General features: G+C 44.5%; 2 protein-coding genes and 1 pseudogene across 2 annotated transcripts; 2 read left to right on the top strand and 1 right to left on the bottom strand.

The window, feature by feature from the left end:
* Positions 1-640: 640 nt before the first annotated feature.
* Positions 641-4990, top strand: C3H1orf115 (chromosome 3 C1orf115 homolog). The gene is made up of 2 exons (XM_014252842.2): positions 641-1167; positions 3468-4990. Exons 1-2 carry the CDS (start codon positions 862-864, stop codon positions 3585-3587), a joined length of 426 nt encoding a protein of 141 aa, XP_014108317.2. The 5' UTR covers positions 641-861; the 3' UTR covers positions 3588-4990.
* Positions 4991-12559: 7569 nt separating this feature from the next.
* Positions 12560-12914, bottom strand: LOC106628191 (profilin-3-like; annotated as a pseudogene).
* A 1347-nt stretch (positions 12915-14261) lies between these two features.
* LOC102099267 (mitochondrial amidoxime reducing component 2) lies at positions 14262-23502 on the top strand. Its single transcript, XM_005523415.3, has 7 exons — positions 14262-14509; positions 14660-14833; positions 17885-18047; positions 19469-19609; positions 20268-20329; positions 20412-20483; positions 21009-23502. Exons 1-7 carry the CDS (start codon positions 14262-14264, stop codon positions 21136-21138), a joined length of 990 nt encoding a protein of 329 aa, XP_005523472.2. The 3' UTR covers positions 21139-23502.
* Positions 23503-27819: the final 4317 nt, after the last annotated feature.

The raw sequence follows: 27819 nt of genomic DNA, 5'->3' as shown, positions 1-27819 counted from the left end.
AGATAAGAATGTGAAGTGCAGGATTTACTTTCCAAACGTTACTCACACATCTTGGGGAGATGCAGGTTTAAGGCTTTGTTTCTCAGTAGGAAGAATCCAGGGGAAAGGATTAGTCTGTCCCCATGTTGCATCTGCTTGCCCAAAGCATTCATGTGCGTATCAAACGTTGATAAATACACCAACTGGTTTAATAAATTGCATCTATCCTCCCTGTACAATTTTGCATTTCTTAATGTACCCCAGCTGAGGAACACTGCTTAGGAGAGGCAGCTGCTACACTGCAGCCGAGGTGTGGCTATCACAGCCTCTCCAGTATCTGGGCAAAAGCCACTGAGAAATTCCTCCACTTGCCCCTTTGCCAGGGGTAGCTGAGTGCAGCCCAGGAGGCAGAAGAGGCTGTTCACCCGTGGCTTTAGTAGGAACACCTGTAACTGAGGGATATCCAAGGAGCTTGTGGCCTTTTTGGCTGACGGGGAAAGAGCGTGACCTCCTGGAGCGGTGCTGCCGTGGGCCGGTGCAGAGCGTGCGGTGCCACGGAAGGATCTTCCAAGGCTCTCGCTGGCCCTGGCGAGCAGCCCGGGGGCGGTGCGGGCTGTGCCGCCCCGTCAGAGCTCACCTGTCCCCGCTGAGCTGACGGGCTTCAATCCCGGGCTCCCGCAGCAGCTCCCGACTGCCCGCACCACAGCGGTGGCGAGGCCGGGGTCCGGAGCCGAGGGCATCGCCTGCCCCGGGCCAGGGCGCCTCTTCCCGCAGCCGTCCCGCCCGGGGGAGGGGGCAGCGGCCGCCTCCGGCCACACCTGTGGCGCAGCGGCGGAGGAAGCGCCCGAGGTCGGCGCAGACGGGTCGGCGCCCGGCGGCACCATGACCGTGGGTGCGCGGCTGGGCGCCAAGGTGAGGGGCAGGTTCTCCCGCCGCGGGCCCGGCGACGACCAGGTCTCCATCCTGCCCGGCGAGGAGGAGGAGGCGGCGGGGGCCGGGGGCAGCGCGGGGGCCCCGCGGCCGGCGGCGCTGCAGCAGCAGCAGCAGAAGCAGGAGGAGGAGGAGGAGGAGGGCGCCGGGTGCAGGAAGGTGCGCTTCGCCGTCCTGCCCGGCTCCTACGAGCCGCTGCGCCCGCCGCGGGCCCCCGGCAAGCGGCCCTACGGGAAACGCCTGAAGAAATACGGAAAGGTGAGGGCGCAGGAGCGGGGACCCTCGGTACGGGGACCCCCGGCACGGTGTCTGCGGTGCCGGGAAGGCAGCGGGGCCTCGGCTCCGACAGTTCCGAGGGACTCCCGGGATGCCCCTTGTCCCGCAGGCACTTCCGAAGCCGCGCCCGGCTCCGAGGTGGGGTCAGGGCTTGCTCTGGATCTGCCCGGGAAGGAGCCGGTGCTGCCGGGGGAGAGGCGGACACCGACCCTCGCCTGGATCAAAGAGCACAAAATCTGTCTATTCGAAGTGAAAATGACACTAAGCTGATCCATGTGACGGGTGCTTTGCCTCGCTTGGTTCTGCGTTTCCCCCGGCATCATAATTTTAAAACTATTCCTTAAAACTTCCAGTTAATTGGCCTGCATTTTTTCCCTTCCACTGAAGTGCTCGAAAGAAACGGTAAACAGCCCTGCAGGACATTCCTTGGCCAAGGTGACCCTTAGAAATCACTGCTGTGAGTTACAGGGAAAAAAATGCAGCTTGTTCTTCATCTTTAGCGACAATTTTGGATCAAAATTGTTCTTTTGCTTTCTTGTGTGGGAAGTCACAAGTCCTACAGTCTGGTGGTTTGGTTTTCTTCCCACCGGAAGATGGGTGCCTTTGGTTACAAAACTGCCATGTGGAAGAATTCTATTGTTTTTCTCTTGTTCATGTCACTGAAGAACATCTCAGGTGTGTCTTGGATATTCGTAGCAAAAAGTAGTTTCTGTGTTAACAGGAGAAACCTCTCTGTTGTCAGGAATCCTTTCCAGCTGCTGAGATTACAGGTGTCATCATGAGACATGGTTTTCTACTGCATTCGATTTAAAAAACCATGGTTTTGGTAAAGCTATGCTTGCTATGTCTGACATGCAGAAAATGCTATTAGCTTGACAAAGTTACTTTTGAAATTGAGTTTACAGATGTCAGCATTGTCCTGAGCTGCCTCTCAAATCCCACTGCTTATAAAGTAATGAACAGAGTATTTAATTATTTCATGACAAATTTGATTCTTTGAGTTTCCAGCACTGTGTTTTCCAGGTCCCATGCTGTAGGAAGCTGTCTCAAGCCTGTATGATGCAGTTCTGTGAGAATGGTTGCAACAGGCCATCACTTTGCTGTTGGTGATGCTGTTGGTATATAAAGGTGCTTTTAATGGTGTTTAGAGCACAGGCCAGTTCTTGGGCACTGTGTATTCCCTTTTGTGTTGGTCAGATGACATTCCCAAGGGGAAGGGTTGCCAGTTTGGCTCTGGCACAAAGAACAGCTCATGAAAGAACAGGTGAGGTCTGGGTAGGTAAATGAAGGGCAGGAAGGGGGAAAGAATACTCCAGTGTGATATAATGAGGCAGGGGCAGATGTGGAAAGTCCCTAAATCTCCTCCTCCATCCTCAGGATCTGCCCCCTGGATTGAGCCACGTTTATATTTTGGCACCTCAACTCCTTTTGAGTAAGTCTCTATAGGAGTAAAACCAGCTAAGTTCAACTGTGTAGTAACATCAGGACAGCTGATGGTTTTTATGTGCCAGAACCTCGGTAATCCAGCTTTAAGAAATCATAAGAATATAATAAACATTGACTGGATTTCACTGATTTAAAAATATTTACTCAGATTTGATGTTTCCCATGTTACAAGAGTCATTTTAATCTAGTCTCACACAACTATAAAGAGTTACTAACAATTAATTCTGATATTCCTCTAAATCTGACCACATTGTATTAATTCCCCAGTTGTGAGCAGCCACATGAGCAAAAACTATCAAAAATTAAATTAAAGTTAGATTAAGGTTTTCAGTTATCCATGGCAAGTGTACCTCTAGTGCAGTACATAGATGAGCTCCTGAATGTGTACTGATGTGGATCAAAACTTTCTTATTTTGACAAAAAAGCAATTAAATTTCCATAGAAATATTTTTAGTGATTACTTCTTTCTTGTTCAGCTCCAGTTTTAGATCCTTATGAACTTCTAGGAATTACTAACATAGTTGGAACATGTAATGTGGGAATTATGTACTTCTACAAACTAGGGTGAATTTAAACTAATTTTATTCTTGAATAGAATCACATGTGAAAGCCTGGCTTCCTGTGGAGGCTGCATCCGTTCAGTTTAACTATACCCCGTGGGTGTGTATGCCTATATAAAAATAGATGGAAAATGTTTTTCCACTCTCCAGCCCTCGTTAGCTGTGGGAGAATTTCATTTTCTGGGGCCGCGGCACTGGCTGTCAGAATGATTTTAAGTGAAGGTATTTTCTATCACCTTGTCTTTTTTTATCCCTTTTTCTCATCTCTCTCCCCAGAATGTCGGAAAGGTTCTGCAGAAGGGTTGTCACTACCTGGTGGTCGGCCTGCAAGGATTAGCAGCAGCCTATTCTGCTCCCTTTGGAGTGTCAGCACACGTGGCATCCTTCGTCCGCTAGCACAGCTCCCTGTGCCCCACAGGAGAGGACACGAGGCCATTGCTGCTTTCTCAGGATTAAATTTGAGACCTGGATCTGAAAAAACTCTTGGACCAACAGCCCTGATCCCCTGTGCCCTTTCCAAGACTGAGTGCTCTTCTCTGAAAAAAATTCCAGTGCTTTGTAAAATCAGATTGGGTCAAAGAAGTGTAAGGATGAGAAAATAATCTTTGATTAATTTAACTTAAATTTGTTTTTGGGCATGAGTTGGTTTTCCAGAGCTTTGTGCTGTGTGGAAGGGAGCCAAGGATGGATGGAAAAGCAAGTAGATGAGGGAGAGAGACATGAAGGAAAACAGAGAATGGGACGGCAGCTGGGAAGGTGGAGATGAGTTTGGGTAGTGAGAGGAATTGTCAGAGCAGTGGAGGAAACAGATAACAGAGGACTAGGAGAAGATAATATTTGGTTTTCTGAGATTCTGATTATTGGTGGTGGTTTTCTAACTGAGAGGGTTAGGATTATGAGTGTACTTAAAAATATACTTGGACATAAATGGAACGTGCCCTGAGACACCGAGAGCTTTGCTGCATCATGGTTGTTCATTTCAAACACTGGACATAATGAGCCTTTAAATAATCATAAGAAAGATGTAAAAATCCAGAAAGAAAATTAGGTTTGTATTTGTGATCTTGAGGCATTAAAGGCTCACTGTGATTAACAGTTTAAACTTTTCCTCTGTTACTATGAAATCTGCATATATTCTTTTACTGAGAATGGAGTTTATATGTGATATACTTGATTCTGGAAGCTGGGGCATTTTACACCTAATCCTGTGGTGTTCACCAGGGGAAACAGAAATTGATTGCTGAGAAAAAAAAACAAAAACCCATGCAGCATTTGATGTGCACAAATGTGACGTATGATAACAGGCCCAAATAATCTGCCAGCTCCATCTTCATTTCTGCACCTGGAAGCTGTAAGCAGAGGATGTCAATATCAGCTCAGTGGCGCAGATGCAGCAGCTTCCATGTCACACCTCCAGGGACATAAATCATACATTGATGACACAGAAACAATGTACCTTAAAAATTTATGTACCTTAAAAATTTTGTGGGGTTGGTTTGTTTGTTTGTTTCTGACAGTCTTTTGTGGTAGTCATAAATTACTTCCCTGCTAGCACTTTCTCTGTATTATATATATTTCTAGTTTTGATGGTGTTTTTGTAATCAAGGAGTTGACTTAACTGGAAAAAAATGCTGTTCACTTGTTTTCTTTGCCTTTTCTGAACAAAGAAGTTTGTATGTCTTGGCAAACCACACTGTATTTCTTTTAAATGTAGCAAATGAATCAGATGGGGGGAGGGGGCTGGGGCAGGGTGTTATGCTCTTTTCTAACTGGACTGTAAATAAAAATCACAAGATCCATGTCTGTTTTTACCTACACACGTAAGTAAGAACACAAAGGAGGGGTTTCTCAGCTGCAGCCCAGCCAGCGAGGGGAAGCTGCAGTGTAAACTTCCCCACGTTGTTTTGCCTGTGGCCTCAGTGCCCTGGTAGGAGATGATTGTAGTCCAGACCGTGTGGAAATGCTCAGGAGCAGCAAGGTGTGGAGATGAGGCTGCAGAGGACCTAAGGTTGCAAAAGTTGGGGTAGGAATAACCACAAAGGGATTTTGCTCGTTGATTTCATGCCTTCTGTTGTTTCTCTTGAGCTTTTTTTGTGAGGACAGAGCTGTCCCTCTTATCTGCCCCACCAGCATGCCATAGGACTGCTGATAATGCAGTAAGAACAGGGCTGTCCTAAGACCCACATGCCACACCAGCCTGCAGAGTTTGGGATTAACTTCTGATTTTGTTACACCACTCCATGTTTTACAGTGCTCTTACAGCATAAATCATGAGACCTATTTTCTAAATTCCTAAAGCTGTGCAGGGAGAGATTTGTGTCTTCATTTTTTTCTGTGTGGAGTGAATGTCCCATCTATTTGTCTGTGTGTCCCCTGACTAGTAAGACTGTTCCCTTATTGCACCACACAGGGTCCATCCCTTCAGACCTTCCACAAAGGTAAACATGAACCTTAGCTCCTGAACTGCTCAGCTCAGTGGACTTTTGTCTGCTGACATTCAGCCTCCACTCACATGGTGCAATTTTAAGGGAATAACCTGGTTGCTATCCATACAGAACCTGAATGATATGTACATGGTGCTTCTGCCTGAGCCTGAGAAAAGAAAAGCCTCAGGCATACCGGTGAGTCAGCTTTGGCTGGCCAATGTTTCTAAAATAGACCAAAAACAAAGAAAGAGGAGAGAGAAAGAAAAAGTAAGCGAGTGACCTGTGCTGTTGCAATAAACCAGCTAATGATTCATTTTCCTCCCTCAAAATGAACTGATAGTTCTCACTGAGGTTACCAGTTAGTGCTGCTTATCAGTTCTCCTGATTCACTCCTCAGCTCCTGAAGGGAATTTGTGAGGCCAAGCCTTGTCCTGATGGTTTGCTACTCCGTTCATTAGCCCAGCTCACGCAGCAGTGTCTAGAAACTCTGAATCCAGAGGGTGAGGTTCGCTTGTCAGCTCGGGGGATGGCAGAGGGCTGTACTTCCTGTCAGTCATGGCAGTATCTCTGTTGGTCCAGGTCTGGCTTAGCTATGATGCAAACAGGTGGAACAGGGCAGGTCCTGCAGCTCTGTTGCTAAATGTTGTCTCGGTGACACAAGGGATGAGGAAATGTTCCCTGGCCGCCTTGGCACTGGCTGGCAGGTCATCTGCTCAGCCAACAAAATGGGCAGCCTCCATCTGAAGCAGAACTGCCGTGCTGGAAGTCTGCACGGGAAATGAGGGAGAGCAAGACGTTGGTGATGGGAGGAGGCTGGGACTGCTGAGGAGCCTGGGCTCCCAGCCCTGGCAGGTGCCAGGCCATGAGGGCAGTCTGGGACTGAATCTTGGCTTCTGCGCAGGTGTTAGGTATTCTTGGCAAGGTAATCCTTGGAGGAGCCACCCCAGCAGGGACAGCTTTCAACCACACAGGCTCTTTTATAAAAATGGGCTTGTCTGCAGCTGAACTCCTGGTGTCTTAGAGGAACGAAACAGATCTTTGACTTGCTCATATACAATGTGGGATGCGGTGGATACCATGGTGGGTATATGGGGAAGATTTGATTTGATGTTTCAGCTGAACAAAATAGTTCCTCCCATCAGCCCCTTCATGAAACCTCTACCCTTTTCTTCACTTGCCAGGTTTTGTCTTCAGTGGTGTGCTACTGTCTATCTGGTTCCCTTCAGATTCCCATTTCACTTGAGATTCCATTTCACTGTGCCTTATAACAAATGGCAGGATAAATAGGTTTGGGAAGCTGAATGCATGCAGGAGTGGCAAGAAGTACGTAATCAACTTGTCCATGCTTCTTTCAGCAGCAAACTCCACTAACCAGACAGCCTGGCAGTAACTTTTACTTTAAATCCCTGGCTATTCCTGGCAACTGCTCAATGAGTCACAGAGGAGAATAAAGCATACTTCTGCTGTTTTTGCCAGAGTATTTAATTACTCCTCTGGCTTACCGTAGGCTCTGAGGAAATGGCAGAGGACTCATAGCTATTGTCCTTTGTGCTGCAACATTAGCAGCAAGGAAGCACTCCTGAACAGCTTGCTTTGGAAGTGCAGTGACTGAGGAGAGTTGCACCACACCACAGCACTTTGGCACTTCCAGGTCTTTGCCACTCCCAGGTCACGGATCACTTCAGGTATGAATGCCCTTTCTAACCTCTCCCTGTCTGTAAGACTGGGAAAGGGGCAGGTTTTGTGTTGGGGTGTAGTAAAACCAGCTCTCTCTTTTTCTGTATCCTGAGCACCTTGTTAGCTGAACACTGGCCTCTTCTGAGACAAAACTGATCCTAAAATATGCACATAAAAGTTGCTGCAGTTACCTGTACAGAGTGTGCTTTGGAAATCCTTTTTTATTCAAGGAAGAATAGAGAGCCTGAAGAACTTGTAGATTAATGGAGATAACTAAATTAAGAGAAAGTAAAGGAATAAAATCCTTCCCTTCCTTCTTCTTTCAGGAAGTACTATTAGGCTGACAGGCCTGTTTTGGGGTGCAGTCTAAATTGGGCTCAGAGAGGGTGGTGCACTTTCCTGAATCCTGCAATGTGCATGAAGAGAGATGCAGGGCTCTGGACCTGTTCAGCTGGATAAGGGAAGACTTAGGAGAAACTCGACAGCAGCTTTTCAGTACGTAAGAAAGGGATTCCAACAAGATGGAGCCAGGCTCTTTAATGAAGTCTCCAGCTAGACAGCAATGGTCATAAATCCAAGCTGAGGAGTTTTCAGCCAGAAACAAGTCAGGGAAAGCAGTAATGTGATCATTAAGCATGAGAAGAGGTTACTTCAGAAGGCTGAGGTCTGTCTGTGGAGGGTCTCACAACACGACTGTACAAAGTGGGAAGCAACCCAGCACGAATGCAGCACTTACCCCTGTGAGCGGGAGGCTGGAGGAGAGATCTCCTGGGCTTCTTGTAGTCTGGATGAGGTGGGAGTGGGATCCTGCCACGATAAGCAGAAGGCTTTTAATTTACCTACTCTATGGAAATGTAGAAGACTGAGCTCCTCACCCTTGCTAGAAGCACTGACGCGAAGAACAAAGCTTTGCTCCTGGTACCAAGGAGCGACTGGCGAGGGTGGCAGTGCTGCCTGAGGAGCAGCTCGGCTTCCACTGCCCCGCTCTCCGCTGCCTGAAAGGCGATTGTCCTTTACTGCCATCTCCTGGGAAAAAAACCCCACAGATTTCCAGCCTGTCAGCCTGCCCAGTTGTTCTGCCTCATCTCCTGCAGGGATTTCCTGCCTTTCCCTAAGCTGGCCTCCCTGTTTTTCCAGATCCATCCTCAGGATGTGGGATCTCAGCGTAATGTGCATCTCCGTACACCAGTGTTTCCTACCCAGTGGAACCTTGACACTCCTCTATCCAAGTGTTTCAAATGTAAAGCCATAGGAACATTGTTCTTGTGTCAGGTTTTTTTCATTCAACTCCTGAAAATGCATTGCACTTTGCCTTGAAGTTCTTGCTGTGCCTCAGAAACATTCCTCAGGGAAGATTCACTGGAGGTGAGGGAAGAGCCACGGCCACTTCTTGTTTCTAAATCTCGCCTTTTTCTGGAGAGAGGACAGCTGCCTATGACAGAATGTGTAATTTTGAGTTGGAGGTTGGCAGACTGGAAAGACATCCCCCCAGGAATGCCCTGGACCCCAGCTCCAGCAAACCACACGTACTTGTCTCCTCATGCTTTCTGTATTCCTGTTTCTGCTGCCCATAAAGGAATCCTTGCTCCTTCCTTTCCTGGGACACTGAACTAGCATCAGGTTGTTTTTTCAGCTGTGTCTGAATTAGGGTGGAGACTTTCCTGTCTTTGGTGAATCCCATCCTGTCCCATGACTGCAGATAAACCAGAGCTGCAGAAGTGTTACTGTTTGTGCTGGAAAACAAATGCCCTGCTCCCCTGCAAAGCCTCTCCTTTGATCCTTACCTGCTCTCCCGGGTGATACACACCTCTGTCCTGACCCTTCAGACTCCTGAAGCTGCTGATGGATGTTATATTCACATGGAAAATGGCATTTACAGAACAATTGGAGAACTCATAACATCAACAGTCTCTGTTAATTAATACTGGGCCAAACATTTGCCTGGAACTACCATTTCTGTGTTGTCCTGGTATGTTTACAGAGACTGAAGTTTAGCTTTTGACTGGAAGAATAACCAAATTTTCAATTAATCTTTCTGTATGTCTGGAATGACAGCTGATAGCTACCAAAGCAGCCGATCAACCCACCCGGGTCTTGGGTATAAATAATACTCTGTATAGAAAAACCTTCACCAAAAAAGAGAGATCATTTTATTTCTTTGCTCTGGCTCCATTAAAAGGCATCTATCATTAATGTCTCTATTTATAACTCTTTCATCACCAATTACTCACCTGAGATTTTTCCACACATGAATTTCACTGAACTTATTTCTAGTGCATGACTCACTGAACTCTGATTTCCTTCAAGATTTTAAGAGGAAACAGCAATGCTTTTATCCTTCCCTCCTCGCTGTGAAGGAATTTTTTGAATTTATTGTTTGTTCTAACTTTGGAAAAAGGATATAATTTGTGTGAGTATAATATGATTTTTATCATATCTTGTTGAAATCAGCATACTTGGCCATGTTATCCCCTCATCCCTGCCTTTTGCTGAATTATCAGAGTCGCTGAAAAAATAACTGCCATATCCCCAGTGTGTGCATTTAATTCTTTCACTGAGACAAACACAGGCTACATTTAGCTCCATCCTGACACACTGACACCTGATTGAGGCCAGTATTTTGCTGTCCTTGTCACTGTTTTATTTTTCATAATCTCCATCCAAACCTCTCCCCTCAAAGTGGTAATTTATACCTTTCCAAAGTTCAGCGCTGTGTACATATTGAAGACTTAGAAGATCCCCAGCTGCTTTTTTTTTTAGTTGAAACAAGTAAAATTGTTCAACTCTCTCCTCATCATTCATCTTAGGCCTCTAATAGAGCTGCTGCTACAAGAGAGTCTGGGTTTGCCTCTAGAATTATCTCAAATTGCCAACCACATCTGAAGGCAGATATGCCTTTTACATTCTCCATTAATTTTTTTTCTACCTGCAAATTTGTCCTGCGCTACTGAGTTAACACCATGCTTTTTAAAGATATGTCAGCATCACCCACTTTCATGACTGAGGGAGCCTGGCCCCAGTTTGCTGCAAGATTGACACTGTGACTTTTTCATGTGATCAGACACATTTTCAATGAAGTTATCAGCAATTGAAAAAATGGTCATTTGCTTTTAAGGGCAGGAGTACCGTGCCTGCTCTGGCTACAACAAACACAGTTCTGTCACACAAGAGGCTGTGCTTGGATTGTAACAAAACCAGGACTTACATTTTGTCTGAGTGGCTCTATTCACATTGCTAGTGGCTGGTGGCTCCTAGGTATGTGTGTGCCTGGGATGGAGGATTAAACAAACCTGCTGGTCAGGATGTTTACTGGAGGCTGTTTGGGAGTTACCTGGTGCGTGGGTGAAGAGGCCTTTCCTCAAAGCCTGCAGAATTAGACCTGAAACATTTAGCCACAACTATGCTGTCCACAGCTATTTCTGATTTCATGTTCCTTGTTTCACAGCAGGAAAGGAGAGATTATACAGATGCTGCTGCCTTCTGTTATTACTTTAAGCACCTTCTCACCATACTCTCCAAGAAGAGTGAGAGCTGAATGTAACAGAAGGGCTGGTCTGAACAAAATCTCCTTAGGATCCTTAGGACAGCAAATCTAGGGAATGAAAGTTTAAGGTCCTTCTTGGATTTTGAAATATTTTTTTTCTCTAAATTAATACCCAATTGTTAGCAAAGGTGAGTTATTTCTGAATGCAGTTAACAAGTCCTTTGAACTAAAAGAATCTGGTTCTGTACATCACTGTGCTGCCAACAACATGTAGCAAGGAAGGAGCTGTAGCTTCTCACAACCATCGAGGTCTTTACTTCTACAAATTCTTATACTGGTAAAGAATATGTGTACTCCAGACCTATTTTCTCTGGCACCCAAAAGAAGCAAGCAAGCACGCAGTAAATCATCCAATTTTTTTTCATCTTATCTCAAATTCTGATATTTTGATGCCTCATAGAAGTTTGGAGAGCAAAATCATTCTGCACTTTTCAGTTTGAACTGTGCAGAAAGCTGCCAGTAATCAAGAAACCACCGGTGTTAAATAAGCATTAATGTTTGTCAGGAGTGGCCAGCATAAATAGTAGTTAGTTTGATTTTTTAAATCTTTTTATGTGATGCCTCACTTTCTTTCTGTTAGATTCTAAAACCAGTTTGTGTTTTTTTTATCTCTTTAGTACTTATGTCAATGTTTTGATTCAATAATTAATGATTAATAAGAAAGCACTAGCACATCAGACACTAGACAGTTGCAGCAGTTTTGTTGAACATTTACTAATACATAAGATGCCTGGTTCCCCTTATAGCATTTTTCTGCTCCTGTGGGTGCAGGTGCAGATTAAAGACCTCTGTGTGAATTCAATTAAATTCAACAAAATATAGACTCCATGTTAAATGAGAAGATTAATGGTTACCAAAGAGTGTGCAAGGGCTCTCAGTCTACTCAGCAGGGTTGGCTCCCCTCTCATGTCTGTGGTGGAGTCATAAAAGCAATCACAAGTAATTATTTTTGACTCAGTGGGCCAATGATTTGAAGGTGGTGGGACAGGTCTGGTCAAACCAGATCAAGCAGTTTAGCACCTAGGATTTACCTGGACCAATGTGGAGATCCCAGGGGTATGGAGGACAGGCTGTCTCAGTAAAGTAGCATAAGAAGGAGTTTCAAGTGATGTGGAAGGTGAGCAGGCAGCAGACTGTCTCTGCACATGCCCCCCACACAATCCAACAGCAGCACAAGGATCTGCTGATTAATAGTTAATCTCCAGAAGTGTTCTGGGCATGTTCAGGGGGGAAAATTCGAAATGAACAAGTTCTGTTTATCTTTCATATTGTGGTGCACTTTCAGAAGGAGAAAGGTCTCAAAACCCATGACTGGAATCAGGGCATGGTTTAAACAACAAAGTGGTGACCAAGAGGGCAAAGGCATTGCCCTCCGTCTTGCCTTTTCACAAAGCTAATGTTGCCAGAGACCTTTACCTCAGTATCAATTAGTAAAATGTGAATAACAAGGAGAAACCACCCAAAATGGCTGGGAGACCACAAAAGTAATACAGAGCATCCTGATGAGGAAGGTACATATTACTCCCTTCTGTACCACACCTGCTCAGGTGGACTGCTGCTGTTCCAGCACTGCTGCCTGCCCAGCACCCCTCATCTGGTAGAAGACAAAGACATCTGCAACAAAACCAGGTTTAATTCCCTTGTCTGTGCTTGGGCAGATGTCTGTCTCTTTGGCACTATTTGTGTCATACTTTCACGCTCACAGTCATATCCTGGTCCTTCTAATTAAGGACTCCTCTGTGGACTCTCTTCTTGCCTATGAGGAAGACCTGGGTTTTGGGGTCATGCCAGTAGGAATAGATCTGCTGTCACTGTTTCTGACATCCATCACATTGTCTTCACCCACCACCAGGTTTTCATAAATCCCACCATACTTTTTACAATCCATGGTGATTCCCACAGTCGGAACATTTTCTGATCCTGATCTGTGATCAAGTGATTCGTGAGGTGAATGCTAGGAACTCGCCTGGCTTGATTGCCCACATGTACCCATTATCAAAAAAGGCCCACAATAGCCACATCTTCAGTGTCCCTCTCCACCAGGATGCTGCTGATGGAGTACTTCCAGTAATCCATTGTGGCTGGGCTGTCTGAATCTCCCAGAAATGCCCAACACTGAGCTTCCCCATCTTCTACCTTCTGGAATTTTGCTCTCAGCACACTCATCATAAAAATAAACCAGTTTGTGAAATTTGGCCATCAGATCCCAAAGCTCTTGCTTTGCTTTGTGAGGACAGACCTGTGGCAACAGTGGCATTTGCCACTCCAGCCTATATTTGATGTCATATTTGCCTTGCAGCTGGGTATCTGTCACGATCCACAAGGTGGGATTTGTGATGTGGTTCATTTATTTAATCTTAGAGTACAAAAGGTTATCAGCAAACCAGGGACTCAAACAGTAAAACACACTTTATTGAGTGCTCATTAGCACTAATACGTGATAGAGGGAAAAGAAGAGAAAGCAAAGCATAAGAAAAAGAGAATAAGGGGATTATAGCTACCAACGTCAAAGTCTGCTCAGCTGTTAGTCAACACAGTCTTCTGTCCATTGGGGAGATCTCAAGGGAAGGTAAGTTTGGGGTGTACTTTTATAGTCTTTTACAAAGCAAGGGGCACAGGGCCAAAACCAGAGGAGATTGATGACCATTGTGATGAAACCCATTGCTCAGGGGTGCAGGTGTAGGGTACAGAGCAAACCACTTCTTACAAGTCTCTGCTCACCAGCAGGAACGAGGGCAGTGTACCGTGACAGCACAGCACCCACCTGCAAACAATCACTTGGCAAACATCCACCTCAACTGGACCAGAACCCCTGTACCGAGTCCCTTGTGATATTCAGGGTCTTTAGTGTCCTTGCAGCAGTCATGAGGCAGATGAGAGAATCTTCGGACCGTCTCTTACAGTGTCCCACAAAAGTACTTCCCTGAGACCCTGCCAACAAACAGGAAGCTCTCGGGAGGGGTCTCAGGAGTTCGGTACCAGGCAGCTGGGGTGTGCAGATGTCCCAAGGCAGCCGAACAGCACTGGACACCCCACTTGCTGCCCTCCACGCCTCCATCCAGCCACCTGTTCCTCTCTTCTCCGAGCCAAGCCAAACGCATGCATTTGACGCACTCGTGTATTCCCACACAGCCCACACTTCCTGTAGCACTGCTTTCACTAAATGCCCGGATATCAGACAGAAAACATCATCCGCCGGTACTTTGCCAAGCCGGGCGCTCGGCCGTGTATTTTCCCCGCTGCGCCGCCCCCTTTCTCGCACCGGGGGTCGGCGTTCGGCGGGGCTCCGGGCTCGCCGGGCGGGGCCGGTGTGAAGGACAGTGTGAAGCACGGTGTGAGGGGCGGTGTGAGGGGCGGTGTGAGGGGCCGGGCCGGGCCGCCCCGCCCACAGCCGCACCGGGCGCGCAGCGGGGCCCAGCCGCCATGAACGGCCCGGGGGGAGCGGCGGGCCCGGCCCGCCCGGGCTGGCTGTGGGGGGCGGCGGCGCGGCTGGCGCTGGGCGCCCTGCTCGGGGCCTGGCGCTGGGCCGGCCCGCGCCGCCGCCGCCGCCTGCAGCGGGTCGGGACGGTGCTCAGGCTCTTCGTGTACCCGGTGAAGTCGTGCCGGGGGGTGTCGGTGCGGCGGGCGCAGGTGACGCCGATGGGGCTGCGCAGCGGGGAGCTGCGGGACAGGTAGGCGGGCCGGGCCCTGGGGCACCCGCGTGGCTCCGCGGCTGTCGGGTGTTTGTTTTCCCGAGCGCTGGGAAGGAGCGCCTGCCGTGCGGGTGTTGCCGAGCCCCGAATTAACGCTGTTGGGCGCCCTTGTGCCCCGTCCCACCGCAGGTTCTGGCTCGTCATCAGGGAGGACGGACACATGGTGACAGCTCGCCAGGAGCCGCGGCTCGTCCTTGTTTCCACCAGCTGTGACAACGGGCACTTGGTCTTGGAGGCCGGGGACATGGAGAGGATAAGCGTGCCTGTAAAGCTCCCCGAGAAAAACCCCGTCCGAAACTGCAGGTACTGAAGAAGGCCTCTTTTTTTCACCCCCTTCCCTCTCAGCACTGTCTTTCTCATGTGCTTTTCAAGATTGTGTGAGGCTTCACATTTTCTTATGCAGAAATTGGAGTGTAAAAGTTCAGTACCTCTGTGTCTTTTCTCTGCGGGTATTTCTCACCGTCTGCTTAAGTGAGATAGACTTCAAACCAGAGCCTGTACTGACAAGACAAGGTGCAGTGGTGTTACTAGGTTTAGATGAGCTATTAGGAAGAAGTTCTTCACTGTGCGGGTGGTGAGGCACTGGCACAGTTTGCCTGGGGGAGATGTAGATGCCCCATCACTCGAAGTGTTCAAGGCCAGGTTGGATGGGGCTCTGAACACCTTGGAAGGTGCCCCAGTTTATGCTAGGGGAGTTGTCCTAGGTGGTCTTTAAGGTCGCTTCTAATCCAGACTGTTCTGTAATGTGAAATCCTCTGCCATGCGTTACACAGGAGGCCAGGAATGGTCATAACAAAAGCTCTGCTTTTATTCTGCTAAACACTGATGAAAACAAATCTTAGGAAAAGATGACACAATATCAAAGACTATGCATTACACATCTGGCAAATGAGCTGTGATTTTCTGTATTCATAGAATGTCATGTTTGCTCATTTGTTTTTACTTCTAGTGTTTTTGCTCTTGCTTGAGTGAGCAGCTGCATCTCAGAGCCTCAGTCATGCACTTTGGTGTTTCTTGATCACAACTACTGTATGCATCAGTATTTTTTATGCACGCTGCCCATTCAGAGCTGGTGAGATGTAGGAGTTTAGATTCCCTGACCCTTGTCTTTAGGCATTTAACTGAGGTACCTCAGTTAAAAACTTGTTAGTCAAAGGCTCATCCTGAGGTCACAAGGGAAACACTGGCATCCCAGAGACTTAGGGCATTCCCTATAGGTGCTACCCCAAAGGAGTTTCAGGTGGATGGGTTACAAAGAGTGATTTAGCTGTGTGCCTAGCATTTTGTTGTATGAATGCAGGCCTAATTATTTTATGTATGTATAGAAAGCCATGCTGGAAAACTGCCAACAGGAAGAGGAAGAGGAAAAATTTTACCATTTTTCTCTGGTAAAATGTCAATTCATATCTAAGTGTTCAGAAATTGTAAATGGTGTGAGGCCCTACAAAGATACTGTAAGTGTTTGTTCTTTGGATAGCAGAGATGGTTATGCACCAGCTACTGTAATTGTAATTAAAGGAGTACTGCCAAGGAACTGCATTTGCTTGCTTTTAGCATAAGTCTGTTGCTGTGGAAACCCTTGATCAGCATAGCTCAGTATCACTGTTTATACAAGGCAGGTGCAAGTTCCGAATGGTAGCATTTCTCCTGGAGAAGTGGAACGGACGTCTACAAACCTGTGCATAATGCCTATGAGTTAGCCAATGGCACGTGCACCGCAAAACCACGCAGTTTGTGAGATGTCATTTTTCTAAAATTTGTTGTGTCACTAGAAGAATATTTAAATAGCCTAATACATTGCAGTAATGAAAAGTTAGCTTGGATTTCTTGGATCTTCCAGTTTTAGAGCTCAGTGATTTGTTCTTCAAGTTAGTTTTTTTTTGTTTTTTCTTTCTTTGCCTTAATAAATTTGCCCTCAGTTGGGTGCTCATGGGAGCTCATGCCCCATAAGCTGGAGCTAAAGCAGTGCCTTAGTGCATCTGGCTGCATACAGCTGTGCATGTGCTGATATTGAAAACTGCTGAGTTCCCTTGCAAATTTTATGTAGGTATTTAAAAATCTTGTGCTTAGGAGGGTCAAATATAGGACCAAAGCCGTTGTATAGGTACATTTTCTGCTTGTGCAAATGCTAGAGTGTTTCCCTCTGGCTAGAAAACCTCATGCTCTTTATCTGTGCCCTTTGTCAGTGTGTGTTGCAACACTTAAATTGTGTGATCTATTCCCATGCATCCCTACAGCACTGAGTGCTTAGGATAGATCTGCTTCCTGAGTGGAAAGCAGTAGTATTGGAAGCTGTAAGAGCCTTGCCTCTGTTGTCCTGCCAGTCAGAAAGCATGGAGGAACTGTGGGATAGAGGGAGGAGAAAGGCAGTTGGATGCTGTCTGGAGTAATGACGCTTAATTCCTGCCTGTGTCACAGGGTGGACACAGGAATACCAGCAAATGGAGCAGGGATATTGATGGCAGCATCCTAATGATCACTCCTTCAGATGACTAAAGAAGGGCTCCTAGGGGCTGGGCTCACTCTAGAAGAGCTGCATGGGCATCTCGATACTTCAAGCTGCCCAGGATTAGATTGCACAAGGAAATTGCGGTGCATTTGCCTCAAAGTGGCTACTTTGAAAAATGTAACAAAACTACTCAAGACTGGTGTTAAAGTTCATTAGAACGTTGAGTTAAAGTTTTAGCTTTTCTTGCCAGGAAAATTTCCTTGCATAGACTTATTTGTATTCTACTGGCAGTAGCTTTTTATGCCCCATGGACTTTGTTTCCAGTACAAATCTTTAACCCCTGTTAAGATACTGAGCTATTTTGTATGTGAAGTCTGAGCTGAAAAGTGTCACTCATCTCTGGCTGAAGTTTGACGGCGCTAAAATCCGATGTTTCCTTAACAGTTAGGGACAGTTTTAATTAATAACATGTGTATGTATCAGGTGTGGTAACTAATCACATAATTTCAGACTATTGTTCACTTTCTGAAATTAGTTACCTTTCAGTTGATTTCTCAGTAGAAGTCATTTGGTGTAGCAGTCACATGCAAATGCAAGAGCAGGCCCTTTTTTTCCTCAAAGTAGGGCAAGTAGGTAGGTTTGTTACTGTCACTGATGGGGCAGTTAGCCCTGGGCACATTAACACTATTTCAGAGCTCATTTTTTCACCAGCTGGTATTGTCTGGTCATGTCCATGTTCCTCAGCTTTCAAAACACAGTTTGAAATCAAGGAGATTGCCCTTTTGGAATGATTTCTTTTCTATATATCGCTACCACTATTAAAACATGGTTTTTGCCTTCAGATAAGAAGCTTCCTTGAACCTTCATGTTACCAGATAACTTGCTGATGTGTTGTGACTCTCCAGGGTGTTTGGACAGGATATCCAAGGCAGGGATTGTGGTGATGAAGTGGCTCAGTGGATCACCACCTTCCTGAACTCAGAGCCCTGTCGACTGGTGCACTTTGAGTCCTTCATGGTGCCAAGAAAGTCAAAGGACACAATAGCCCTTTTCCGAAACACAGATGAGGTAAATGAATGCTCTTTTTCTCAGAAGTGTGTCCTTTTAACCATTTACACCCACCCACCAGAACCTGCCCCTTCCATCTTTGGTCATTGAGCTGAGTTTAGCAAGGTATTTAGTTGTGTACTAAAACCATGTGAGTATTATTTATTGTAAAGAGGTGACTTAATTTTTACTTAAAATTGGTTTTAAGCTACTGATTAGTCACAGCTAAAGAGTCTGAAACTGATACTTGAAGAGGATCTACTACACTGCAGAATTCAGTACCCTTTTGTGTCTCAGTGAATAAAAAAGAGTTACATTTTTAATGATGTTTTGAGGATGTAATCTGTCGAAAAATTCCACTCCCTATCCCTTGTTAGGTATGGGAGTGTACTGATACAAGTTGTGTTACTTTGTATTTTGTTTAAAGGGTTGATGTTTAAACAGGCTGGTTATAGTTGTGGCCCTAGGAATTAAACTTCAAAGGACTTTCCAGAGGTTTTACCTCTTTCTGTGAAAGATGTGTGAAGGTATGATATTAAAGAAGTATTATGGAAAGGAGATGCTGTGTTCAGACATCCTTATATCATTTTAGCCACTGCTGCCCTACTTTTTTATTTTAACAACTCTCTCAGGTGGAGATGCTTTGAATTGTATCAAATGTAAGGTTTTTAAACTAATTAAAATTGTGAGTACCTTGCTTTAGTGATGTTATTATCTATAGGGCATCAGTGTCTTGCTTGTTGTTGCACAAAGAGAAGAAGGTATATTCAATTATAGACTTTTATAGATATGCATTTGTTATGTAAGGTCACTGAGACCAGTATAAACACAATGTTTCAGCAAAAGGGACATCAGATTAGGAGGGGTGATGTTCTGGAATTGTAGCAAGAATGAAAAGGCAGAATTCTTTGGATACTTATTTCAATGCTCATCATCTTGTGGTTGAAAGGCATGTGCAAGAATAGTATAAGAGAAAGGCAGGAGGGTTATACACTAAAATTCTTACCAAAGTGTCTCTCTCTCTCTTCTTTTTTTTTTTTTTTTTTTTTTTTTTTAAATTGTCCTGCCCTTACTTCTGTGGAATTTCTCTTCTTGGAGGTTTAGAGGTTTTTAAATACTGCTCATTGGCCCTGTTTGCTAATATGGCTCTCCCACTTCCCAGGCATCCCAGACTGATGAATGGACAGCTGTAATTGTGTATGTGCTGTTCTGGATGTTGAACTCCCTCTGGTGTTGCAATTTGAGCACACAGAAATTACCATGATGACTGAAATAGGGGAGGGCATGTTGTTTTCCTTGTTAACCTACTTTCAGGAAAATCAAAACTTGAATGGAGCAGCCTAAAAGGCTGCTTGGTTCCAGTGCCTGTCTTTTGCCATGCAGTGACTTTCCTCCCATGCTCCTACAGCAACCTTAGGATTTGGTGGTGTTTGTTTCTGTAGGTTGCCTATCCTGACTGCAGCCCAGTCTTGATCATCTCTGAAGCTTCAATGGATGATTTAAATGCCAAGCTGGAAAAGAAAGTTAAGATACAGAACTTCAGGCCAAATATTCTTGTAACAGACTGCAGTGCTTTTGAGGAGGTAAAATAACTGTCTTAAATGTCTTTTTGAAGGCTTGGTTGTGTTTCTTTATAATTCAGTTGATCTGTGTGATGGTGCCAACACGGGTGAGGAAAGCTGCTATTCTGTGATTTTTACAACTCAGTTCCGGAGAGATAAACTGTCAGCTCGCATTAATGCATGCAAAACATTGATGGAGAACACAGGTCTATAAATGATTATTTCTCAAATTGAGGAAGTTCCTAAAGCAGGAAGAGATTTTTATCTCCCAGGAGGGTTTGCAATAGAAAGCTTGTATAGATGAGAAGCAAAAATTCACTTCCTCTGAAAATTTCTTTTCTGCAAAACTGTAGATTTACCAGAGGTCACAGATTATCACCCATACAGTAGGAATAAATTGCTTTACTTTCAGTGCTCAGACAAGTGTATGTTGCAGGACAGGACTCGTTACTCTTGTGTCTCTCTTTTCAGATAGAATTATTAGTGTGTCTTGAATTGGATAAATGCAGTGACAGTAGGGTTTTCATTATAGTACTGTAGTGTAACTATGCTCATTTTGAAGGTGGTAGTCAAGGTGATATCTGGAATGGTGCACCTTTTTGTGAGTGACCGTGCCACTTCTGAAAAAGTAATTGCATGTGCTTGTGTCTAATATGTGCCGAATGCTTACTTCCCTCAGGACACCTGGGAGGATATTCTTATTGGTGATGTGGAGATGAAAGGGACTGTGTGTTGTGGCAGGTAAACACTGGAGACCTTTATTTTACATAGGAACAGAGACATTTATGATAAGAAGCCCTGACTGATTTGTCTGTCATTGCAGGTGTATTTTAACAACCGTTAATCCAGACACAGGGGTCATCGACAGGAAGGAGCCTTTGGAAACATTGAAAAGGTTATAAAAATATCACTGTTTCTCTAGACTGTGGGAGAGGATTTAGGCTGGACCCCAACAGATGTTAGGCTAGTGTTTTAAAAGTGATTTGAAATATGTGTGGGACATAATAATGCAGTGTGAAGGTCTGTGTAATATTGGCTTCCAGTCTACTTCTTGCAATTCTATGTGATAAGAAAATTCAGCAAGTTCTTTCTTGCAAACTTCACATTCCCTATCTCTTTCATATCCACTACAGTGAAAGCTTGGGGTATTTAAGGTATCTAAAGGTCTAACTTTGCTTCTTTTACTTTTCTTTCTATAAAGATTTTTGTATGTATTAAACGTGAATGAGTGAATACAGTCAGGCTTTTTTCCCTCCATTTGAACTGCTCGGTTCTCTTAACTACAACATTTATTTAGTTTTCACCCTAGTATGGTGGCCAAAACAAGGCATCATTATTTGCATGTCCTCTCTTTCATCACTGATATTTTGATGTGTAGGTTTTGCTACACTTATTCTAAAGAAAGGCTTTCTCTCTGCAGTTACCGCTTATGTGACCCTTCTGAGAAACACATTTACAAAACCAGCCCTCTCTTTGGGAAATACTTCGCTGTTGACAGAACTGGAACGATTCAAGTTGGAGATCCTGTGTACAAGATGATCTGGGAATGAAGGAGACTTTGATCAGAAGATGCTTTTTTCCTTTGATATGCGGATTGTTTTTCCACGTACACAGTCACCAGCATAACCTTTTCTTCTTCCTTGCAATATTTGTTCTGCTTTTTAAGGTGCAGGAGGTTCTTTGAGGCTGTGAATTGTCAGTCATTTCAGATCATGTAATCTAATGGCATACCTGTAGTAACCACATCTTTGGTTTTCTTGGAGGCTGTGGTAGAAGCAACTGGCCCAAGAGAGACTTCACAGCAGTACTGTGAGCATCACACCTCCTAAAATTTCATGTTCAACTGCAATATTGGAATCCAAAATCATGTACAAGGGTTTGCATCATATGTTAGATACATTTAGTGCCAAGAAGAACCATAAAAACAGTCATGCCAAGCACAAAGTATGTTTGTCACAGAGCTGCCTTTACAAATGATCATGGAATGCAGATGACAGGGCTCTGCTTCCCTCCTTTGGTCATAATCATCTTTCCCTGTCTATGTCCAGAGGTAGTTTTTAGCAGTGTTTCTTTCTTTGAAGTTGTTTCTTGAAGATTTTTACTATCTCTTAAGATTGGAGCAATATCAGGGGGAGCTAAATGGATAATCAGGACTAGAGGTGGGGTTGCCAGGTAATGATGTGGCCTAGTTTAGTTTGTGACCTCTGCTGACAGTTTGAGCTGTCAGTTTTTTATCCAGTGAGGAATACTGTAACACTGAGTCTGTAGAGTAGTGATACATTTGCTAACATAGTGGTGGGATTTCCAGTTTGAAGGAACTGGGTGTTCACTGTGTCAGAGGCCTGTGTCAAAGCCGTAGGGCAGTGATCTGATGTTGAGCCTACCCTGTTCAAGCTGGTGTCCAATATTGTAGGGCTCATGCACAGCTCATCTCTGGCTCAGTGGATCCCTTTGTTTAGAAAGTTAGGCTGCTAAACAGATGTTTGGGATGCTGCAGTTTGAGTATGTTAACATCCTTACAGGTTATCCCCCTGTCATGCTCCAATCTAACCAAAAAGTCAGCTGTTTGTAGGAAGCTGATACTTATATTTTCTACTTCACAAAACAAATAAGGGAGAAAACTAGCTGAATTACAGCAGTGTTATATTTACTTTAAATATTACATGATTTTTAATTATTTTTTTAAAAAAGTAGCCTCCAGGACAAAAGCCAGCCATCTTTCGAATGCTTGTCTGCTTGTTTCTTTTTTATGGATTACTAAATTTGAAAAAAGTGTTGCCCTGTCCTAAAAGAGGAATCAAATTAAGTGTGAAGAAGGAAATATATGATCCAATCTGACGTTTAGATTCTTTATTTTCTGTTGTAAGTATGAAAAGGGAATTTTTGATGCATGTTCACAACTCAGACCTGTAAAATGGAGAGCTGTTGAGCTTTGAGAAAGTGCAGGTGGGTATATGTGGCAATCCTGAAGTAATCATGTCAGGGAGGTAGTTTTCTATTATTTGTGAACTCAGAGTTGCTCTGAATGCCATTTTGTCAGCAGGGTACTCTGTAAGTATTAAGTTTTCCTGGGATAGACAAGTTCCCAGTTTGAAGTGCATGTTGCATATTTGTGTATTTTTATGCCTGATGCAGCAACTAGTGGGAAGAAGTGAGTGAAAAAGAATCTTTCGAAAAGAAAAATAATTCTGGGGTTCACTCTTAAAAAGCACATGTTGGAAGTTCTTAGTGTTAGAAGCTGAAAGTTTCTGGAATTCCTAATGGTATCATTGAGCACAGGCAACCTGCTGGCCTGCCAAAGCAATTAGTTAAGAGTGTGTCTCTTCATTAAGTCAAAGAAGCAGAAGGAAAAAGAGCTGATTTTTTTTTTTTTTTTTTTGCTTCTGGCCAAACATATTTTTTCCACTGTTGTTCTAGCAGCATACAAGCATTTACATAACACAAATTGTGCGGTATAGATCCCACTGCCTCTCATTAGGCTGCTGATTGGGCTGATTTGGAAATGGGGCTGTTTTTGCAAGGAGAAACTGCCGTCTGGATTCGTGTTTGGGAGAGGCCATAGATCTAACCCCCTGATTTACTCCTGTAAAGCCTCTTAGCAGAATATGGCTGGAATCCTAAAACAGGTGTGCACACAAGTACAGCATGGTTCATAGATGGCACTTAAATTGACTATGTGGCCATTTTGTGAAGCTGAGAGAATGAGTTAGAACGCTGCACTGTAAATATCTTCATATGAATGTTGATTTGCTGTAACTGTAGGAATTGTGTTTGATTTTGCTTAAGCAATTTAGAAAATTTACTGAAAATGTGTCAGTCATAAGCCACTGTTTTTAAAATCGTGTACTTAAACAATTGTGAATTTTTTTTAACTAGAGGAAGAGAACAAAAGTATAAATTTCTAATGAATTCAACTTTCTTAAGGTGTAACATTTGTTTGTGGATTTTTTTTTTGGTTTCTCTTTCAGCATTTAATTTTCACCAGTTATCAGGATCTCATATATAGTTAATACTGATGATTCTTTTTAATCCTACCTCTGAATTCAGAAATATATGCACTTAACCAGAGGATATGTGTAAGAGAACAGAACCATCAGATATAAGTGGTCATTAGACTCCATTTTGCAACTGTTTTGATCTAGATAATGAGAAAGACGTTTACAGACTTTTTTTTTTTTCAGAGATGTATGAAAATAGGGGAAAATAGGTTTGATTTTACTCAAATCAATCCACGTCATGTCTCAGTATAATACTGAAGCTTTTTTTTTACAGCATTTATTGTACCAATAGTTCTTGCGGAAGACTATGTACAAGATTGCAGTTGTTAAAAGCAGAAATTTCTGGGTTGCTTAAGATTTGTGGTGGATACCTTTTCAGACAAGTCTGTTCTCCCCACAAAAAAACTGAGAAAGATTCTGTGCCTGCATCCTAAGGAGAAAAAAAGGCTTCCAAAGGCACCACTGCTGTTCTGTAAGAAGATGAGATTTCTGGATCTTGCCTCTACGAATGGCAAAAGTTTTAAAAAGGGCTTCCCCAGGGTGTTTGTTTCTGCTCTGTCCTAGCACCTGAAATTGCCTTTTTCTCATTCAAGATCCATAAGAACTTCCCTGTGCTGGGTAGCTGCAGGGCTGAGGATGGCACATGCAGTCTTTGTTTCTTTCGGACAGAAGATTCTAAAAAGTGATGCAGGCATAAGGCCCACGTGTGTATCAGTCTTCAGCTGGAAGAGAGGCAGCATTCAAATCTCAAGTGTTCATCTTTTTACACAATCTACATTGTGTTAATGTTAACAATCTCAAGATGTTACAGCATGTTACTGTTACTGGTAATTATTTGTATCTTATGTGAAGAAATTGGTAAACTCAGTAAGGGTTTCCCATACTGGGCCTTTTCTGTAACAAATCTGCTTCCTCATCATGACAATGGTTGGATTCTGAGCCAGAATCTTCACTTGTATCTGCTTTCCTGGTGTAGGACAAGGATTTTCACCTACAGATGTAAGCCTGCCAAAGTTCAGGAAGTGTTTGGACAATGCTGTCAGGCACATGGGGTGATTCTTGGGGCTGTCCTTGGCAGGGTCAGGAGACAGATTTTGACAATCTTTGTAGTCCCTTTCCAGCTCTGGATATCCTGTGATTTCAATTTTCTTCACTTTTACTTATTGTTGTTCTTTTTTCAAGTATCCTCAAATTGTGGATTGTCTCTGTGCTATCAGAGCTGCTTCTGGGATAGTGTGAAGAAGATGCCCCGGCTGAGAGAGCAGCACTGGCTACTGCAGTATGACTGCAGCATGTTTTGTGGGGGGCACACATCACTGCTCAGTGCAGGTGAAGCAGGGGTTAGCACCTCTTGGCTCCCCAGCTGCTAAATGCCTGGTTGGGATTGTTAGAACCAGGGTGTGAGCAGTCAAGCCTAGCAATGAAGCTTGGACTCAACTTGTGGTGCAGGTGCATGTCATTTGCTACAGCAGACTGGCATGAAAGCACGGAGCAAAAAGAGCTGAGGACATGCCAGGTACAGTGAAGGGAAGGATGGTGTCAGCATGGCAAGTGACAGTGTTCTTGGTCAGACAGGCCAGGGAACAGGAAGGGTTGGAAGGGGAAAGGAAATGAGCTAGGCCCAGAGTGTGTGTTAGGGCTGGAGCTGTATGAGATGGGACTGTGAATGAAGGCAAGTTACTGGGTGGTGCCATGTTCTCCAGGTGTTTCTGTGCAGATGGACTGAGAATGAGCCCTGATTGTGGAATGGCTTCAATTCCCAGTATTCAACAATAACCTGGCCTGAGGAATGCCATTCTCCCCAGTAGGCCACAGCTCATCACATTGATTTCAGGAAATCATGGAGTGAGTCAGGCTGGAAGAGGCCACACCAGATCATCTGGTCTAATCTCCCTGCTCAAGCAGGATCATCCCAGAGCACATGGCACAGGATTGTGTCCATATGATTCTTGAATATCCATAGTGAGGGAGGCTCCACATTCCCTCTGGTCAACCTGTTCCAGTGCATGGTCCCTGCAAGTTGTTCTTCATGTTCAGGTGGAACTTCTGTTTTGCCCATTGTCTCTTAGTCCCATTGCTTGGCACCACCAAGAAGAGCCTGGTCCATCTTTTTGATACCCACTTTTGGGTACTTACAGACACTGATAAACCACAGGTAATTGTAGACTGAGCTAAACATCAGGTAGACACTATCTTCCACCTGTGCAGAACAAGGACATGGAGCAGCCTGTGATCACATCACAGTGAAGAGTTTGGGTGGAAATCTCTCATTTTTGCCCTTGGATTGTTACGCACAAGACGCCTAGGGTGGGTTGAAATTCCCCTTTCCTCCAGAAGCAGTATTGTAGAGAACTGTATCTTCTCTATTGCACAAAATTGTTCTGACAGCTTATCATTGCTTATTTAACAGCTGACTGTTCTCATTTTCTTTAGGCACTAGACAATAAACACAGTGAAACAATTATTGTGCTTCACTCATGTGCTAACCCTCATAGCCTCTTTACTGTTGAGTTCCAAAAACCAGCTTCATTTACTGTTCATTGAGGTTTGAATTCAAGAGATTATGTAGGATGACAATTTCTCAGTCACAACAGCAAAAAATCAAAAGCCACAGTGATAGTTGGACTGCAAGAAGATCACAGGAGAGATCAAGAATACTAGTAATATCCTAGATATTTTCAAACATAAAGACTTTGCTCACTGAAAAATTATGTTCCACTGTGTTTACAGTTGTGCATTTTGGAGGTCCGTATTAACTCTCCATTCCTTGGGTTTATTTAAGGTAAAACAGAATATTGTCCTTGCAGCTACCTCAAGGAGCAGGTGGCATGAAGTTTAATTTCCCTTAGTTGTCCTTTATGTCTGTTTAATAGGTCTAAAGCTGTCTAATGATGGTTTGCCACATCCTGGGCTAGCAGAACTAGATCTCTTCCAGCTCATGTTCACATGCTCAGAAATGCGAGTCACAAGCATCCTAATTAGGGGTGCAGGTTACTGTGTAGTTCATCCTTGAAGGGAACCAGCAAGACAAAAAATCCAATACTCTAAAATTAGTTGTAAAAAAGTTTGGAAAAATACCTCATGGTTTTCATAGAATTCTGAAAGTATGTGCTTGGGCCCGGAAGTGGTTTTAAGGAAAGGTTGAGTTTACTTGACATGCAAAGGCACACACTGGAGTCCTTCAAAAGCTGATTCAAATAAGAGCAGATCTTGGGCACTGGGTCTGATGGAGCAGAAGGTCTGTGCTGCACCTTGCTTGCAGGCAACCCTGTGTGTTACTGCTCTCTAGCTGGAGAAACTACTGAGCTGTGCTACCCAGACATCTATCCAAGTGGTCAGCTGGGATCTCCATCAGAGCAGGACTCTTCTTATTTTAAGCAGAGTGGCAGTGTTGGCTGTGTGCTCTCAGAGGACCCATTCTGGGAGCAGCTGTGCTTCAGGAAGCTGCTGGGCCTTATCAGCCCCTGGGAGGATGCTGAGAGCAGATAAAATTGAAACAGCTTGCTGGGAGTTCTGTGGTACTGCTGATAACTTGGCTCAGTTTATCACCTGGGCTCAGATTGGCCTTGTGCAATCTCTCTTGGAAAGTGGTGGCAGCAGTGCTGGCATCAGTGGTGTGCAGCCACAAAGGGATAAGTGACATACATATTTATTTTAAGATTGCCAGTAGCAAAATCTATCTGATTTCTTTAGTTTGAACATACAGCTCAGCTGGAGCTGAGGGAAGCCAGGCAGTACAGCAGACAATGGAAACCTGACCTGCTGAAGTTTAAAAATGTGCGCTTTTCCCATTTTTTATTCTCTATGGAACACAGGATGGTTTGGGTTGGAATGGACTTAGAGGATGATCTAGTTCCAACCCCTTGCCATGGGCAGGGACACCTTCTACTAGAGCCAGTTACTCAGAGCCACATCCAACCTGGCCTTCCACACTTTCAGGGATGGGACATCCACAGCTTCTCTGGGCATCCTGTGCCTCACCACCTTCACAGTAAATGTTGCACTTACCAGCTGTAGAGAAACTGGAGCTATGGACGGCATGTCTGGATAGTCTCCTTGCATGGGGAGCAGAAGACACGAGCTCCTGCACCTATGGAATTGAGAGTGTGTCTGAAGCCTTAGTTACTTTGCTGGACCACAAAAATCACTGCATTTAAAGTTTTTTTGGTTTTTTGGTCTGCTTTTCAAAAGAAAATTATCACCTTATTTACACAGGTATGTTAAAATATTATT

This window comes from Pseudopodoces humilis, chromosome 3, assembly GCF_049639895.1.
Source record: "Pseudopodoces humilis isolate 2021_Gansu_Grassland_sample_001 chromosome 3, ASM4963989v1, whole genome shotgun sequence".
NCBI lineage: Eukaryota > Metazoa > Chordata > Aves > Passeriformes > Paridae > Pseudopodoces > Pseudopodoces humilis.
Note: the sequence above shows the minus strand (reverse complement) of the source record. Positions and strands in the feature narration are given on the sequence as shown.